At 36.9% G+C, this 18,964-nt stretch overlaps 1 protein-coding gene across 2 annotated transcripts; it reads left to right on the top strand.

The window, feature by feature from the left end:
- The first annotated feature begins 896 nt into the window (after nucleotides 1–896).
- Nucleotides 897–18,754, top strand: LOC108571087 (sodium channel protein 60E-like). 2 transcript variants are annotated; one of them, XM_017933059.1, is made up of 22 exons: nucleotides 5,422–5,498; nucleotides 5,584–5,804; nucleotides 5,974–6,154; nucleotides 7,362–7,439; nucleotides 7,520–7,661; nucleotides 7,775–7,909; nucleotides 7,975–8,204; nucleotides 8,316–8,634; nucleotides 8,722–8,881; nucleotides 8,992–9,080; nucleotides 9,300–10,711; nucleotides 10,788–11,103; nucleotides 15,066–15,182; nucleotides 15,280–15,438; nucleotides 15,543–15,839; nucleotides 15,962–16,116; nucleotides 16,263–16,526; nucleotides 16,581–16,749; nucleotides 16,889–17,208; nucleotides 17,322–17,681; nucleotides 17,761–18,141; nucleotides 18,240–18,754. In XM_017933059.1, exons 1-22 carry the CDS (start codon nucleotides 5,437–5,439, stop codon nucleotides 18,628–18,630), a joined length of 5,958 nt encoding a protein of 1,985 aa, XP_017788548.1. In that variant the 5' UTR covers nucleotides 5,422–5,436; the 3' UTR covers nucleotides 18,631–18,754. The 2 variants fall into 2 exon arrangements, with proteins under 2 accessions (XP_017788547.1, XP_017788548.1); XM_017933058.1 differs by adding an exon at nucleotides 897–2,339 and having other exon boundaries at nucleotides 5,290–5,498; nucleotides 8,316–8,881; nucleotides 16,263–16,749; nucleotides 18,243–18,754.
- The last annotated feature ends 210 nt before the right edge of the window (nucleotides 18,755–18,964 follow it).

Below are 18,964 nucleotides of genomic sequence, written 5' to 3'. Positions count from 1 at the left end.
CCTATTCGTATGCACGTCGTTGTCATCTCATTCATATGATATTGTGGACAGTATTCCAAACGTGATCTCCGTATCTCCTTGGATAAAACAGGTGGTAACTATGGTTCGTGAGTGTTATACGGAGTGACCGCTAAGCAACCGACTGATTTTGCGTCATTTCCTATTGTTGATTCCATCGTGTTATTTGGCATCGTTTTCTACCGCGATGCGATCAAGCACGGAATCGTATGTGAGTGATATCCAAAAGATAACGTTGCAAGACAGACCGGATTAGGGGTACCAGGAATAAAAAATTATCACGCAACGCCTCTCTCGAGTATACTCCATACACACTTCCTTCTTCAAACTCAATTTCCCATTTTTCTCTTTTTATTTGCTCATTTCTGCTGTTTTCGATTCCCTTCTTGATTTTTTCTTATCGCTTGGTGGTGAAACGCGTCGCAGCGGTATGATCGTCATCGACGAAAAAAGAAGAATCTATATACTGTACCGCGACACACATTCGAGTTCGCGCTCAGTCAATAGCAGCTGCATCCTTTGAAATTTCGAAAGAATTAGAAACATAAAGCATTCACGAGTGTGAAAGATACCGCGGAGATCAAACAACCGGCGACCAAGCTACCGGAAAATATCTGTAAATTCGATCGTAATATGGTGGTGTTATACGATTTTAAGGAGATACCAATCAGCAGGCACAGTGATATGCATTTTTTACACATTTATTCACTACCAAGCGACAAGATTTTTATAGAACAACGTATACGAGTTCTTGAATCTCCTAAGTGAAAGAAAAAAGAACGGGAACGGGAACGAGAACGAGAACGAAATAAGCTCGGCCTAGGAATCGCAACGATGAAAGGTACAAATTTCGGTGAGCCGAGGAACCAAAGATTCCAATGATACCTTCGCAAGGTGGCCGTGAGGGATATAAAGGTTCTCCCAACCCTCCGAGCAACAGCTCTGAGGACAATGGCTTCGCTAATCGACCTCGAGTGGCGGGCCTTTACGCGACGAACCTCTTCAGAGAAGAGCTCGTTCGATTCTCGTCAGGAGAGACTACTCGATCTCCTGGAACCACGCGAGATATTCTTGAAAGATCGCCACGAGAGATTGGAAGCCAGAGAAGTTTAAATCTCCCTACGGGCATTGCCGAAGAATTTGAGCTGTTGGATCGCTCACGGATCGGGATTTCGAGAACACCACAACCATTGAGAAGGGGAGAGGTGACTGCTGCTCATTACGAGCCCATATCTAGGTTCAGTGAATCTACCAGACGAAATCATTATGGATCGCCACTTATCGAAAGGATTCGTTCCAGAGAACAAGAACAACAGGAAGAACACACTGGTCGTGTGTCCGGTCCCCTTCGAGGATCCCTTCTTGAGTTTCCCCGCTCGGATGAGACAATATGGATGCAGTCGAATATTGATAATTCTAAAATACCTGTTTCAACTAGTGATTTTATTAGAAGGAGAGGTCAAGAAGATAGTTCAACTTTTGCTTCAACCTCTGCTTCGATACTTATTTCCCCTGCAAGCGAAACTAGCGAATGTTGTCATGCAATCTCGCCTCCGGAAGTGGAAAAATCATCACCACCAGCATACACAGGGCTCAGTCCGCCCGAATACACGCGTCGCGAATATGAAAACAGTGAAACTCCCTCACCAATTTTTCCAAATTACCCGTTGCAATCGTATGCGGAAGAAACACGTCACAGGCATTTGAGGTCGTCTATCTCGGATGCCGAGCTTGAATTTTCGATACACGAAGAACGTTTAAGAACCGAAAATCGGTTCGAATCAGTGGCCCCTGAACAGGAAGAAATCTCGCTCGCCGGTATATCAAAGCAAACCGAGTATCAAGAATCGTTGGAATCTAAAGTGATTGTCGAGAAATCGACGGACGAGAATGTCTCAAGATCTAAAGACGTCGCAAGGCTAAGACCTCCTTTAGCTGCAGCGGCAGGTGCTTCGGCCGATTCTGGGACCGGCGATTCTGGAAGCGCAGAAATTCAAGTTGATCCTCTGGGTACTCCAAGGACAGGAACCGCCGATGAAATTTCTGATGGTAGAAATCGAGCTGAAAACGGTATCAACGTTAACAGATCGACCATAAAAACTCCAACTGGAAATAATAAACAAACGGTGAAGCTTTTTACAAAAGAAAGTCTCGACAGGTTGGAAAACAGAACCGTGCAGCTCGTTAGAGATTATGGCTTTCAACCAAAAAGACGAATGTCGGTCCAAGATGGTGCGGTGCTTCCAAATAAATACGAACCTTTTCCAACCGAACTTTACGGTAGGCCCCTCGAAGAAATCGACAATTTCATCTACGACGAGGTAACCCTTTAGATATCCATATCGTTATTGTCAATTTTATGATTTCAATATAACATCAATTTTAATTAAAATCGATATTGAATTTTGGTAAAGTTAATAAATTGTAATTGGTATAAATAAAGTTAACGCTAAATCATTTAGAAAAAATCGCTAAGATAGAAAAAAAAATGTTAAAAATTGAATTATTACATTTACTGTTGCTGTAGGGTAACAATTGGTAGAAAATGTAAGGGATGATTTTACAAGCCAAAAGGAGACGAAAATTAAGAATAACCATATTGCATTTGAGACTTTGTTTTTTAGTTATTAACATTTAAAACTCGGCCAAAATACCCCTGAGGCCCGATAGACTTTTCTACACCACCGAATGTAGGGCACGTCAAAACACGGGGGGTACAGTGATCCTCAAAACCAATGCTATATGGCCGGCAGCTTACCTCGTACTTACATATTGTAGAGAAAAAGACTGACATTTGGTGCCGTAAACGATTTCTATTTAACTCATAAATATTACCGACTTCTGCAGCATTACCATTTGCTTCGTTATAACATATCGGAACACTTAAAATGTGCATTCCAGTGTATCTGTAATATAGCAAACACAACGTATACTATGTACAAAACATACAATGTACACCAGCCACTGAAAAACAATTGCTATAAACTATAATATTCACATACACACGCGCACACACGAAATGAAATCTAAAAAAAAAAGTAACAATAAACTAAAAGAGACTAAAAAAACTAAAAAGAAATAAGTTAAATCTATATTAAAGCTACATTAATATGTAATACATTAAATTTAGCTGATTACACTAAACTAAATCCAGTTAACTTGTTATTTTATAGCTATAACGTAATGTATATGTAATTAGAAGCAAGAGATGAAAATAAGGGTTATGTTCATTTAATGCGACGAGTAGCTCTTCAAAAGTTTCGCTTTCAGTGTCGAAATGATTTTGTCCTTTCAAAGCTGTTGTATCCTTTTACAAAAATCGGAGAAGACGCGATTGGCTTCCTCAATAGGAATATACCCTCTAATTGGGTAAAATATGAAACAATACTTTTGTTTCCTACGTTTAACTCAAAATTCGAAAAGAACAGTCTCAATATTTGGGAGCAGGTTTTGAAGTGTTCACCAGATGTGTCTAAGAAACGTGAAATAACAAGATAAAACAGCTTCGGATGGACAAAATCATTTCGGCAACGAAAGTGAAACTATTAAGCGATGCGATAAATAAACATAGCAATTATTTTAATCTTTTTTTAGTTGCACATTACTTTATAGTTATAAAATAATAAATTAATTAGTTTTAGTTTAGTATAAACAGTTAAATTTAATTTTTTACATATTAGTGTAGTTTTAAATTATTTTTCTTTAATTTTGTTGTCCTTTTTTTGTTTTCATTTCGTGCATGCGTATGTATATGTGAATAGGTAGTGTACACTGATTGTTTTCTAGTCATCTGTATGTGTATGTTTGTTATATTACAGTATACAATGGAATACACATTTGAAGAACGTTGCGACATGCTCTTATGTTTTGGTGAAGCAAATGGTAGTGTCGCAGAAGTCGGTAATGTCGTTTACAGGGCTGAATATCACTGTTTTCTTTTCTCTACTTGTATAAGTGAGTCTCATCGATTCTTGCGGAAAGCATAAAACTAACACAACATACAGCGGCGGTAGTTCTATGTGAAATGGTGTATGATGTGCAAGTAAGATGCGCGAAAATCATTCTGACACCAACCGTCCAACAGTTTGTGTCGAAAAGGACTGCACTCTTCGGAAAGCGTACTTTTCATAAAGAATAATTTTTGAATTATATGTATAAACATATGTTGGCTATAAAGCCAATAGTTATACGTACTGTTTAAACGAATAAAATGCTACATTCAATATTGCATCACGACATACAAATCATCGTAGAAATGTAGAAATACAACTACAAATAGTGTAACACAGAACACATACTACTTCTGTTAAAAGAAAAGACATTGGTATAGGAATTGAAACGTAACAAGATTGAAACTGTTTATTAGTAAAATACAAATTTCTCTATTGCCATATTTTATTTCGTAAACACTTTTAGTGCTTGTTGTAATTAACGATATATTATCGTATAAATAGGGTGAACACGCCGACAATCTTAGAAAGAAATTATAGCTGAATTTTAAATAAAACAATGTTTCTTCTTCATAATACAGACTTATTTACTAATATTCGTTTCGATGTGAACTGTTGGACGGTTGGTGTCGGAATGACTTCTGCGCATGTGCGTGCACATCGTACACCATTGCACATAGGCCCACCGCCGCTCTGCGTTTGTGTTAGTTCTAGGGTTCCGGCAAGAATCGTTCAACTCACTGTACGAGGTATATAAACTGCCGACCATGTGCCGTTAGTTTTGAGGATCACGGTACCCATCGTGTTTTGACCTGCCCTACATTCGTTGGGGTAGTGAGGTTTACCGGGATACAAGGATATTTTTGCCAATTTTCAAATACTAATAACTACAAAATTAAGCTTCAAACATAATTTTGTTATTCTTGATTTTTATTTTATTTTAGCTTGTTTACCCCTTAAATTTCCTATTAATCTTTGCCAAACATCTTGAATAAAAGCTGTTTGAAAAGAGTTAACAACTGTGAAAAATTCACTTTCATAAAATCTTTGTACGATCTTAGAATTATCTCGAAGTATCAACCAGGTAAACACAATTCAATTTCTAAACGAGGATTACCTTTTTTCTTTAATTTCAACAACTGTAACGCAAAATGTTCCAAAATTTTATTCAAATTCGATAGTTCTGGTCTTTGAATGCATTGTACGTATTATTCATGCTAAGGAGAAATATTGCTTTTCTTAATTCTTGACAAAATAGTTTTTTTTTGCGTATTCCCGTAAAGAGATCTGTTTCACACATCATCTCTGTCGTGTGTTTCAGACGTTTTGCGTGGTATCGAAGAGATTTCGTAAAAATTACATCCATAGATTTACAGCAACAAACAGTTGGTTCATATTTTCCCCATGGAATCCTATAAGGCGGAATTGTATTTTCCTAAGCACGAATCAGTACTTCGATTATACGGTCATGACTACCATAATAATAAATTGTGTATTCCTCGCACTAACGGAAACTATCGAGGAAGCCGAGTAAGTATTTTTACAAATGTCACGACTCTTCGGATTAGAGACATACTCTGACAATATAACATATTCTTACTGGTTTATTTTTCAGATATATATTCTTAGCTATATATACGGCCGAAATGGTGATCAAATCAATAGCCAAGGGATTTGTGCTCAATAAATACACGTATCTGCGAAATCCGTGGAATTGGTTGGATTTCGTAGTGATCACCAGTGGTTATGCGACTATAGGAATGGAAGTAGGAAATTTGGCTGGATTGAGAACATTCCGAGTATTGAGAGCTCTCAAAACTGTTTCAATTATGCCTGGTAGGAAGCTATATCAGAAACATAAAAGTGTTCTTCCCGTTATTCCTTTTTTTTTTCGACCTTATAACGTAAAATATTGTATAAAATTCAGACGTTGAAATTTCATATTTACACGCATATACATATAATTCTTCAACATTGAATAATTGTTTGTGAAATATTATTTCAGGCTTAAAGACTATCATTAATGCATTGTTACATAGTTTTAAGCAACTTGCCGAAGTAATGACTCTCACGATCTTTTGTCTGATGGTTTTTGCACTTTTTGCTCTGCAAGTTTACATGGGTGAACTTCGTAATAAATGTGTAAAAAATTTGGAATTCAATAGTACGGAAGTCGATTGGAGGGAGTACGTATTGTTTTCTATATAAGTATATTTTATTTATGAGAGCACATATTGCGCGGTATTTATATACAAGGTGTTCGGCTACTCCTGGGAGAAAATTTAGGGGATGATTCTAGAAGCTCATATAAGACGAAAATCAAGAAAAAAAAATTACATTTAAGGCTTTGTTTTTTAGCTATTAACGTGTAAAAATATCCCTGTGGCCAAGCAAAGATCCCGACACCAACGAATATAGGTTACGTGAAGACACGGGGGGTACAGTGATCCTCAAAACCAACGACAAAAGGTTAGCACCTTACCTCGTGCAAGTCGTAGAAAGTAAGGCAGTGACATTCGGCACTGTAAATGACATTACCGAGTTTTGCGGCATTACCGTTTGCTTCTCCATAACACAGGTGCAGGTCGGAAAGTTCTTCAAACGTGTATTCTATTGTGTACTGCAAACATCGTACACGAAAGACACAACAAACATAATACACACAAATCACAATAAACTATAATATGTATTCACGTACACGTGAAAAAAAAAGAAAAAAATACAGAGAAAGCTAAAGAAAAATAAATTAAACCTATATTAAAAGTACACGAAAATACAATAAGTTCAATTTAATTGATTATACTACTGGCAGCGGTACTGGTCAAATTTAATCTATTACATTTTAGTGTACTTTTAATATAGAATTAATTTATTTTTCTTTAATTCTTTCAGTTTTTTTCTATTTTTTTAGTTTTCATTTCGTACGTATGTGAATATTATAGTTTATAGTGATTATTTTTCAGTTATTTGTCTGTATTCTGTTGGTTGTGTGCTTCGTACAATGTGTTTGCAATACACAATGGAATACATAGTGAAGCAAACTGCTTCGAATGTCACTGGCTTCTTCTCTATGACTTGTACCAGATAAGGTGCTGGCCTTGTGTCATTGGTTTTGTGGATCACTGTACCCCCCGTGCCTTCACGTGACCCATATTCGTTGGTGTAGGGCGGTTTGCTCGACCACAGGGATATTTGTAAACGTTGATAGCTAAAAATGAAGCCTTAAACGCAATTCTTTTTCTTTTTATTTGCATCTTATATCGGCTTCTACAAACACCCCCTGAATTTTCTCCTAGGAGTAGCCGAACACTCGGTACGTATAACATCTTGAAAGACAATAGCTCGTTGACTGTCAAGAAGTATTAAGTAATATCTTCCTCGTTCTTTCCACAGGTGGACTTGGAATTCTTCCAACTGGGCATTCGATGAATATGAAGAACCAATAATTTGTGGTAACGCAACTGGCGCCAGGTTAGACAACTTAGTTCGTTATTACGTGTGACTGCTCTACATGACATCTTGATTTTAATGCCAAAAACCTTACTTCCTAGGCACTGTAACGAGAGTTATATCTGTCTTTGTGTTGGCCCAAATCCAAACCATGGGTATACAAACTTTGATAATTTCCTGTGGTCGATGCTCACCACATTTCAGCTGATTACTTTGGATTACTGGGAAGACGTCTACAATAAGGTAGCTTTTTGGTTTATTTTTCATCTAAATAATTATTTTACAAACGAATTATGATGACTATAGTAAGAAATATTCCTATGATATAATACAACTTAGTTAAATAACAATAATAGGTATTGTCGGCGTGCGGACCTATTAGCGTCTCGTTCTTCACGGTGGTCGTGTTTTTTGGTTCATTTTATTTGATCAATTTGATGCTCGCAGTCGTTGCGCTGAGCTACGAAGAAGAAGCTGAAATTACAAATGAGGTATGCAAACATATGAATTATTCAAATTAAATCTCTACTTTTCAATTTGTTCTACGACTACGTAGGAACGAAGGAAAGATTTAACCGACCATCGCGAGGACTCGACGTTTAGTTTCGACCCGACAAAGATTAATGTCAAGACGCTTGCCAAAGAAAAGCAGAAGAAATTAGACGCGAGAAAGGGCGTTCTTTTAAGCAGTTACACGCGTAAAAAAACACGGAGAAGAAGACGTGGAAGAAGCACTGTTGGCTCCAACTCATCCGGTCAAGACAAAAGTGGCTCTATCCCAAGCAGGTATACTTTTTTCCACAAAACAGAATTATTCAACAAATGGAGAAAGTGAGATTTGTTTAGAATCCCTTTCTGTCTTGTACGATTTTTATTATCACTTTTTTTATTGATTAGGTCAGTGACACCGAGCCCGAGTCCAAGTCCAAGACATTCAAATGTTCGACCATCTCATTTAGTCTTGCAAAATGTCAGTCCACGAACAGTGGATAATAACGCGGTTCATAGATTAGCACCAAATCGTGGAATGCTTCATTCTCGACAAGCAAGTAATAACAGTAATCAACAATCGTCTTTAGACGATTCGGGCGTTGTCGACGATCACGATGGAGACGATGTTACATCTGTAGAAGAACAACACGATAGACGCGATAACAAAGAATCTAGAGCTGATTGGTCAGAGAAAACACCTACTAATAATAACGGCGATCTCAACGTTGAAAACACCGATGATAATGGAAATGAAACGAGAAATGAAACTAGCAATGAAACTGAAATAGACGATGAACGAGAAAACTCACAGCCAACTCGTTCCAGATATCTTCGAGAACCTACAAATGTTCCTGCCTCTCTTGTTAGCGGAACTACTCGAGAAATTAAAGTGTTTAAATGTAATGGTGTAAAAACAAAGAAGCAAATGTACACCTTGCCACCAGAATATTTATCACACATTGTTATTTTAGGTAGAATAATAAATTCTTTTTCATACACATAAACGCATGCGCACACGTACAGTGATGATTTATTTATTGTGTGTTGAAAATTACAATAATTCGTTTATTGTGCTTTCTAGATGATCTTCCGGATAGAAATTGTGAAAAGTGCATCCAATGCTGTATAGATTACGAGGGTTGGCTACGATTTCAGAATTGTTTATACAAGGTAGGTATGCCAGAATGATAAATTCGGTAGCATCGAGAGAGGAGCGTATTCGAAAGTAACGCAAATATCTCTACAATAAGTTCGATATTCGTTGCGGATATACAATTTTTAACGCGTATAGTTAACGAATAACGAACCAGTAAAATAGATAAAGCTAAGGATAGCAAATGTGAAGAAAGAAAACGCTCGACTCTCGATTGACCAGTGGCTCGTATCTAGGTAGTGAGAGATCCACTATTCGAGTTGACGATCACACTGTGCATCGTTCTGAATACCGGCTTTTTGGCAATGGAACATCACGGAATGAGCGAGTCGATACGACAAGCTCTGAACATCGGTAATAAAGTGTTTACCAGTATCTTCACCTTCGAATGCTTGCTGAAGCTGTTGGCGCTGAGTAAAGATTTCTTCGCCAACGGATGGAACAATTTCGATTTGATAATAGTATCAGCGTCTCTGATAGATCTTACCTTTGAACTGGTAGACGGTCTGTCTGTGCTACGCGGTCTGAGGCTTTTGCGAGTCTTAAAATTGGCACAATCCTGGACAACGATGAAGGTTCTTCTCAGTATTATTATTTCAACAATTGGCGCTCTTGGAAATCTTACCTTAGTTTTGGTGATTGTGATTTACATATTTGCCGTGATCGGTATGCAATTATTCGGCAAAGATTACACTTTGGATAAGTTTTATCCTGATCCGGTACCACGGTGGAACTTTAACGATTTCTTTCACTCGTTTATGATGATATTTCGTATACTTTGCGGAGAATGGATAGAACCTTTGTGGGATTGCATGCGAGCAGAACAGGAAGACGGGCCAGAAGCTTGTTTCGCCATATTTTTGCCAGCTCTAGTAATGGGCAATTTTATGGTGTTGAATCTTTTCCTTGCTTTGCTACTCAACAGCTTTAATTCAGAAGAGCTGAAACAGAAGAAGGAGGAGGTCGGCGAAGACTCAAAACTTGCAAGATCGTTTGATCGTATCCGTTCAATTATACGGAAAAATAAATGCTCGCGAGTGACTCAAGTTGGTGGAAAGGCGAAAGGCAAAGATCCTCGTTTGGAGAAGATCGTGCGACGTGTAATGGATCGATCCGACAGTGAGACTAAGTATGCTATTCAAGAGACTGTGCTCAGCCTTCCAAGAGACAATGTATACAATAGATCTTATCAAGAAAGTTTAAATCAACCTGTGTTTACTTACGATCCGGCGTACTCTCAGTCTCAAACAGAAGAACAAAAGTATGTACAATGGGAAAAGGAACAAGAAACGACTGATTCCCAATTTGACGTGGACAGTTCAAATAAGAAAAAAGAAATCGAATCAAAAGAAAGTAATTCGGAGGAGTGTCAAGATCTCGAGATCGTGAAAGATTCGTCTTCGAATAAAGCACCCATAGAGGAGAGAACTGCGATGCTGCCTCGAGAAGATCCTTTTCCTAAACACGAGGATCGAATACCGAAACGACCGTGGCATGCGCTTGTTAGTTACGTTGATGAACTTACTGTTGGCGGTAGAAGAGATAGTAAAGGAAAATACATAGATGGTATGGGATCTTTTCCCGGGTTTGGAAGAAATAACCGGCGCAAAACACCACAAGATTGCTTTCCTCGACAATGTTATGAGAAGTAAGAACCTACCGTATGCCCTGAATTTCTTTGGACAGTGAACGCTTTTGATAGCAACACGCCATTCTGTGTGCAGGTGTACCTGCATTGATCGGTGTATTGCAACGGCTATTGGCAAAAAGTGGATCAAACTGCGAACAATGATTCTCTCAGTCGTTGACACACCTGCCTTCGAATGGATGATTCTAGTTTTCATTTTTGCATCTTCTATAACGCTTTGTTTCGAAGATATTTACCTAGATGATAATCCTTTTTTGAAGAAAATTCTCTATTGGACCAATCTTGGCTTCTGTGCGCTTTTCAGTATTGAAATGTTACTCAAGTGGCTAGCTCTGGGTTTCTGCAAATATTTCACCAGTTTTTGGACGATATTGGATTTCATAATTGTTTTCGTAAGTAGCGTCGTAAAATTCGAGAGGAACATCGATTTCGATTGTGTGTGTATTTGCGTGTATGTGTCAGCAAAAGCACATACGTGCGCGCGAGCGCATGTAATATCAACTTTATGTCCATCGTGGCTGCATGGATTTTTCATTCTCGCCGATCGTAACTACCGTTTTACAATTTTGCTACTTATCTCACTATCTTCTTCATTTTTATGAATTTCTTTCTGAATTTTTTATGTGTGTCGCCTTGCGGATTCAGGTACGTGCAAAATTATTACGCTACTTCAATTGCATCTGAATCACTTTTACAACTCTTTACGTCTTACTTCGGTTCACTTAAATTTTAATTTATAAAATTGTTATTCTTGTTGATTAAATAATAATTTATTTATTCCAATTAAACCACTTAAATTTTATTCTACATTTTCTTTTATCTTCCTCTTCTACCACATCAATCTTTATGCCTTTATATTTTTTATTAGTCAATTACTTTTCACACAGCAATTGTAAATTTATTTTATAATCAGTTATACAAACATTTTAGTTGCACATTTATTATACGCAAGTTTTTAATAACTCCATAATATAATAGTAAAAGAGAAATCAATAAGTTTTCTTCCGTATCCCGTGAAATAAATGTTATCATCTACGGAAATTAAAAAAAAAAACAACTTTATGTTAATCCTATGCGGGCACAGTGCAATTTATATCAAACTTATAACACTTGTGCAATTTAACATAAAAGCTGATACGATTGAAGGGAATGTACGATTCCAAATTTCCAATTGTACTATACTAATTACAGAGTATTACCTTTGTTGCTTTGCAATAGTATTTTTTGCGCACCGTTATCGTTGCTCTGCCGCTGCGTACACTTGGATATAAAATAGCTATTCAACTTTTGTTCAATTAGTTTCCTCCTCGCTTTGATAATTTGAGTGTTGTACGAGTAAATACGAAGGAAGGTATTTTAATATTAATTAGATATTATATAGAATAGTCTACAAAACGGTTGCCACGATATATTTATGCTGTTTTTCATATTTTACGTAAAAGAATGTTTTAGACCAATATTTATTGATATGTAATAGAAAACATGCAAAGAAAAAACTTAAAAACTTTTTGTTCTCATAAGAAATTGATGTAATTTTATATTTTTTGAAATAGGCTTTGTTTTATAGCATCATATCGAGTGTTCTGCAACAAATGGGAGAGATCTTAAGGGATGATTCTAGACGACAAAATGAAACCAAAATTAAGAACAAAAAGAAGTTCAAATTCCCCTTCAGTTTTTACTTGTAAATAATTAAAAATTAAAAATTAGCCTAGAGCTCGGCAATCCGTCTAACATCGGTGAACATAAAGCAGTCCACGGGGGGGGTTCAAAACCAAGAGCTTATCCAGATTAATTCTGCAGAAACTGTGGAAAAGAATCCTGCGACATTCTGTTCCGTAAACGATTTTACGACACTTTGTAAGGAAAATTGTCGATTAAACATTAAATCTGCCTACTGGCTGAAGTCCAAGAATTTTCGAGTGTGGAGGATTAATGTCTTTTTCAGTACACAAGCTTACTCAAACAATTAAGTACAATCTTACACACCGTAATGTCTCAAAAATACGTTCATACACGTACTTCGATTGTTTACATAGTACCAATCCATATATATGCATGATGGTTAAAAACACCAGATTTATCTCAAAATTGAAATTTCTCGTAAAGTATTGGCGTCAGATAAAAACCAAAAGAAATTTATTAAAATTTAACTTATATCGTCTCTATTGATATTTAAATTTACGACCCTAAATCTTGTAACATGGCGTGTAATTGCCTCATAAAAAAAAAAAGAAGATATCTCAAAAAGAAATAAAACCATAAAGTATTGGGGAATATACATTCCGATTGGTATAAATCAATCTTAAACTAAGTTTTATTTATCAATAAATGACACAATGTAACCACAGCCATGTTTAATCGTTGCCTCCAATCTTTTCCTCTACTTTGAGATAGCTTTAAAAATCGAAATCTGAAGGTATTTCGTCTATGCTGCAGAAATCCGTTCTTTCAAACCACTACGCTTATTTCAAGAATAATATCAAATTTGAAATTTATTCCTCAAAAAATCGCAACAGATCGTCTAACATTTTTAGAAAAAGTAATTTTAGTGGGAAAAAAGAGAAAAACGATGATTTTATGCTTTTATTCTTAAACAGTCCTTTCTTAGAAGACCATTGCGGCCATGTTACAAACTTATAGGCAACAAACTCAAATATCAATAGAGAGAATACAAACTGAATTTTTATATGCTTTTTTTTTGTTTTTTTTATCTTAGACTCTAATAATCTGTGAAAACCTTCAATATTAAGTGAATAGAGTTCCCTTTCCCAAGGGAAAAACCACTCTTCAAATGACTTAAATATACTGAGAAGGGGACTCATACCAGTTGAATTAGTTTTAGTAGACTTTTTCTACGTTATAAGAATATTAAATGAAAAGTGTATGATGCTATTTAAGACAACATAAGATAATTTCAATTTCTTCTGAAAAAAAGGTACATCAATTTTTGCTTGTAGTAAAACATTCTCCACTTTTGTTTGTTTTTTCATTAAACATTTTTTCATCAAAATATCAGAAGTAATTCATACATACATATGTCGTGGTAATCGATCTGCAAGCCACCCTATACAGGACACCTGTATACATATTCAAGATGTTTAGCCACTCTTGGAAGAAAATTTAAGGGGTGATTCTTGAAGCCGAAATAAGACGAAAATCTAGAATAACAACATTGCGTTTGAAGTTTCGTTTTCTAATTATTAACGTTTAAAGATATCCCTGCGACCGAGCAAACCTCCCTACAACGAACGAATATAGGTCACGTGAAGACACGGGGGGTAAAGTGATCCTCAAAACCAACGACACAAGGTTAGCACCTTATCTCGTACAAGTCGTAGAGAAGAAGGCAGTGACATTCCGCACTGTAAATGACATAACCGATTTTTGCAGTATTTCCGTTTGCTTCACCATAACACAGGTACAGGTCGGAAAGTTCTTCAAACGTGTATTCTATTGTGTACTGCAAACATCGTACACGAAAAACACAACAAACATAATACACACAAATCACAATAAACTATAATATGTATTCACGTACACGTGAAAAAAAAAGAAAAAGATACAGAGAAAGCTAAAGAAAAATAAATTAAACCTATATTAAAAGTACACGAAAATACAATAAGTTCAATTTAATTGATTATACTACTGGCAGCGGTACTGGTCAAATTTAATCTATTACATTTTAGTGTACTTTTAATATAGAATTAATTTATTTTTCTTTAATTCTTTCAGTTTTTTTCTATTTTTTTAGTTTTCATTTCGTACGTATGTGAATATTATAGTTTATAGTGATTATTTTTCAGTTATTTGTGTGTATCCTGTTTGTTGTGTGCTTCGTGTACAATATGTGTGCAGTATACAATTGAATTCACATTTGAAGAACTTTATGACATGCACTTGTGTTATGGTGAATTAATGGATAGTGCCACAAAAGTCGGTAATGCTACATAATGTATTTACAGTGCCGAATGTCACTGCCTTCTTCTGTACGACTTATACGCAGCATAATAGTAATATTCTTTGGTGTAAGGAGGTTGACTCGGCTACAGGGATATTTTTAAACGTTAATAATGAAAAAACGAAGTCTTGATTTTTGTCTTATTTTGGTTTCCAGAATCACCCCTTTGATTTTCTTCCAGGAGTGGCCGAACACCCTCTAGATGTAGAATTACTATTTCTTTTTCTTTAAACTTCTATAATTTTTGTTTTAGTTAGTTAAACGCTTAGTTTTAGAATAAATTCGTGAAATTTCGACAATCGCATTAAAGTACGAACAGCATGTTACACATTGAATGATGAAAAAGGATAAAGGAGCTTCTTTAACGATCGTAACGTAATTTTTCTTAAACAGGTATCAACATTTAGTCTGTTGATAGAGGAAAACGAAAACTTGAAGGTGTTAAGATCTCTAAGAACTTTACGAGCATTGAGACCATTAAGGGCGATATCGAGATGGCAAGGCATGAGGGTAAGGGACTATTATAGACTATGCTAGTGGATCGTTAGTAGATTCTTTGAAAGCTTGAGAGTTAGAAGTATTGGCTGTTCCTTCTTGTTCTTGCTAGATCGTAGTGAACGCGTTGATGTATGCGATACCTAGTATATTCAACGTGCTCCTCGTCTGTCTCGTGTTCTGGCTGATATTTTCTATTATGGGTGTACAATTTTTTGGCGGGAAATTTTTCAAATGTGTTGACGAGTATGGTGAATTATTAGATATATCGGTAAGTAAAACATTTTCCTTTCGTTTTTCTTCGATGGAGAAAGAGCGGAGTGTATTGATCTTAAAAAACAAAAAAATGAAAATTCGTCGAACGTTGCTTCTTAGATTGTAAACACAAAGAACGATTGTCTGAGGAAAAATTACTCTTGGGAGAATAGTAAAATTACGTTTGATCATGTGGGAATAGCTTACCTAGCTTTATTCCAAGTAGCTACTTTCGAAGGATGGATGGAGGTGATGCAGGATGCAGTAGACGCAAGAGGTGTAGATCTTCAGCCTCAAAGAGAAGCAAACATCTACGCATATGTCTACTTTGTGATATTTATCGTTTGTGGCTCCTTTTTTACTCTGAATCTCTTTATCGGAGTAATTATAGACAACTTTAATATGTTAAAGAAAAAGGTAAGGGACCAAAAGAATTGGTAAGAAGATACGATCTCGAAAAATAACTTTGTACATATTTCATCGAACGCTGAAGCATTTCTTCCTTCTCCTTTTTTATCCCATTTTATCCCTATTTTCAGTACGAAGGTGGGGTGCTAGAAATGTTTTTGACCGAAAGTCAAAAGCACTACTACACTGCCATGAAAAAACTCGGCCGTAAAAAGCCACAAAAAGTGATAAAGCGTCCGATGAATCAAATCCTCGCAATGTTTTACGACTTATCGAATTCACGCAGGTAATGAATTTTGGTTTTACTTGTTCGTTAATGTTTTTTTTTTTCATTTCCTTTCTTTGTTGTTGACAATTTTGTAAAACCTTGTCCAAGAAATATAACAACAATTTACCGTTTTTATTTGTAAACAACAAATACGATATTTCCAGATTCGAAATAGCAATTTTCATTTTAATATTCCTCAACATGCTAACAATGGGAATCGAGCACTACGATCAGCCTCATCCAATTTTCTTCGTCCTCGAAGTATCGAACGCATTTTTCACGACCGTTTTCGGCTTAGAAGCAATCGTGAAAATAATAGGACTACGATATCATTATTTCACGGTGCCATGGAACTTGTTCGATTTCCTCCTTGTGCTGGCTTCAATTTTAGGAATATTAATGGAGGATATTATGGTAGACTTTCCGGTGTCCCCGACGCTCCTGCGAGTCGTGAGAGTGTTCAGAATCGGTAGAATCTTAAGGCTTATAAAAGCTGCAAAAGGTATTCGCAAACTGCTGTTCGCTCTGGTGGTTAGTCTTCCGGCGCTGTTCAACATCGGTGCCCTATTAGCTCTGATTACTTTTATTTATGCCATTATCGGCATGTCAGTTTTTGGTCATGTTAAGAAACAAGGCGCGCTCGATGACATGGTAAGTAAGATTTATTCGAATGTTATCGTTATTTCTCTAAATCTTTACTTTTCCAATTATATTTTATCCAATTGCTGCATACTAATTGTAATCTATTTATTTTTTTCTTTCTCCATTTCCCCTCACCTTGTTTCTATAGGTAAATTTCGAAACTTTTGGTAGAAGCATGCAATTACTGTTTCGATTAATGACATCAGCCGGTTGGAACGATGTATTAGAATCTTTGATGGTACAACCACCGGATTGCGATCCGACTCCAACTAGTCGGCAACTGAATGGAAATTGTGGATATCCTCTCTTAGCAATAACCTATTTTACTTCCTTCATCATAATCAGCTACATGATTGTTATCAATATGTACATTGCTATTATTCTCGAGAACTTTAATCAGGCCCATCAAGAAGAAGAAATCGGTATCGTCGAGGATGATCTAGAAATGTTCTATATACGATGGTCTAAGTAAGAATTTCTTTTTTGTATTTTCATATATATATATGCAACTCCTTTTTATCTTCATACGTTCTATCGGAAGTCTAGGTAAACAAGTTTAATCATAATTGGGTTGATCGTAGGTACGATCCGCACGCGACACAGTTCATAAACTTTTCGCAATTAAGCGATTTCATAGCGAGTCTGGATCCACCATTAGGAATATCGAAGCCTAACATGGTTGCGTTAGTCAGCTTCAATCTTCCTATTGCAAAAGGTAATAAGATTCATTGTCTGGACATTCTGCACGCACTTGTCAAGCACGTTCTTGGACACGTCGAGGAGTCCGAAGATTTTCGGAAACTACAAGAACAAATGGATATAAAGTTTAAGAAACAATTTCCTACGCGTAAAGAACTTGAAATTGTTTCTTCTACGAGGATATGGAAGCGTCAGGATAAAGCCGCTAGATTGATTCAACGTACCATTAGAGACTATGTAACGTGAGCATCGTTTTCTGTTCCCTTTTCTCACACGACTGTCATTCTAAAGACTGTGTGTCACTAACGTTATCGTATTCAGGATGAAGAAAGAACGCGAAAGAATGGCACATGAAGTGGACTCGCAGACTCAAACGTCAAGTCCTGGTGTTGGGAACGAGGGTAGGGGTGGGGGTGGATGGAGTGGCAAAGTATCGGCCTTTCTACATGTACATAGAGGTAGCCGAGCCAGTAGCCGCAAGTCCTCGAGGGCCAGCGACGCCAGCGATTTCAGCGAGCTCGGTACAGCCTCGGCGTGGCTTTTCCCAAACTTACCTCTGCTGTTGCTCTCCGGCGCCACCGGTACTCATGAGGACCTGCCTCCTCCCGCTCTGACCGTATCCCGTCCCTCGCCGACTACAGAACAACAATCGTTTGCCGGTTCCTCTGTTGCTAGTGCTACTTCCTCTGATCTACATGCCAGGTTTGTACTTTCTCTCTCTTATTCGTCTTCATTCACGCCTTAACTTACTTCATCTGTACAACGTCAAATAACATATGATAATATATAATAACTTAAAGTAGATCGATCGCGGGACCGACACTCGGCCGACAAAATGCCGTTGAAAGTTATCCCGATGAGGAAGTCCCCAGTCTTCCTACAAAGCGCAGGTCACTTCCGCCAAGCGCTACAACACTTTCTCTAAACACCTTGCATCGTGATATCAAAGAAGCATTTAGCAAACGTTGCGGTAGCCTCCGAAAGAAACATCAACCAGCACCCGAACCAGCTCCGCAGCCAATTGAATCTACCGATGTAAGCATACTCGTTACGGAACCTAGTCCAGAAAATTCAGCGCCGCCTTCGAAACCGGCACTACTTAGACGACAATCTGCCGCCACGGTCGTTCATGTCCTTGTTCACAGGGAGAGTGAAGAATATCGAGATACACAACTCGACGATGCCAGTTGATCTTAGATCGTTATACTCGATACCTTTTTGAAATCACTTTAACGAGAAGCTAGATTAAAAGCCACCGAAATTTTGTTGTTATCGCGTTACGGCGACCTTGAATCTCATCCGATTCCCTCTCCTCTCCCCCTTTCTTTAACGCTGTTGCCTTATCATCATTATCATCTAATGTTCTTCTATCTCAATATTTCAACACTTTCGATTTGATTGTTTCTAAACAATTTCGTTAGTAATAACTTTACGAAAGTATTTATTCTGGTATTTAAATTTTATCCTAATGGTACACTTTTTTTTTCAAGGGAAATACTCTCACGATACTTTTAATCTTAGTGAA

This window comes from Habropoda laboriosa, unplaced genomic scaffold (genome assembly GCF_001263275.1).
Source record: "Habropoda laboriosa isolate 0110345459 unplaced genomic scaffold, ASM126327v1 scaffold106, whole genome shotgun sequence".
Lineage (NCBI taxonomy): Eukaryota > Metazoa > Arthropoda > Insecta > Hymenoptera > Apidae > Habropoda > Habropoda laboriosa.
This window is presented reverse-complemented; position numbering and strand designations above follow the sequence as displayed.

What these genes read in the sequence shown, in the direction of transcription:
- LOC108571087 (XM_017933058.1), top strand. Translation starts at nt 897, where the DNA reads ATGATACCTTCGCAAGGTGGCCGTGAGGGATATAAAGGTTCTCCCAAC. An exon ending in AACTGTTTCAATTATGCCTG is followed by an intron (nt 5,805 to 5,973) that starts GTAGGAAGCTAT and finishes ATATTATTTCAG; the next exon opens with GCTTAAAGACTATCATTAAT. An exon ending in ACGGAAGTCGATTGGAGGGA is followed by an intron (nt 6,155 to 7,361) that starts GTACGTATTGTT and finishes TTCTTTCCACAG; the next exon opens with GTGGACTTGGAATTCTTCCA.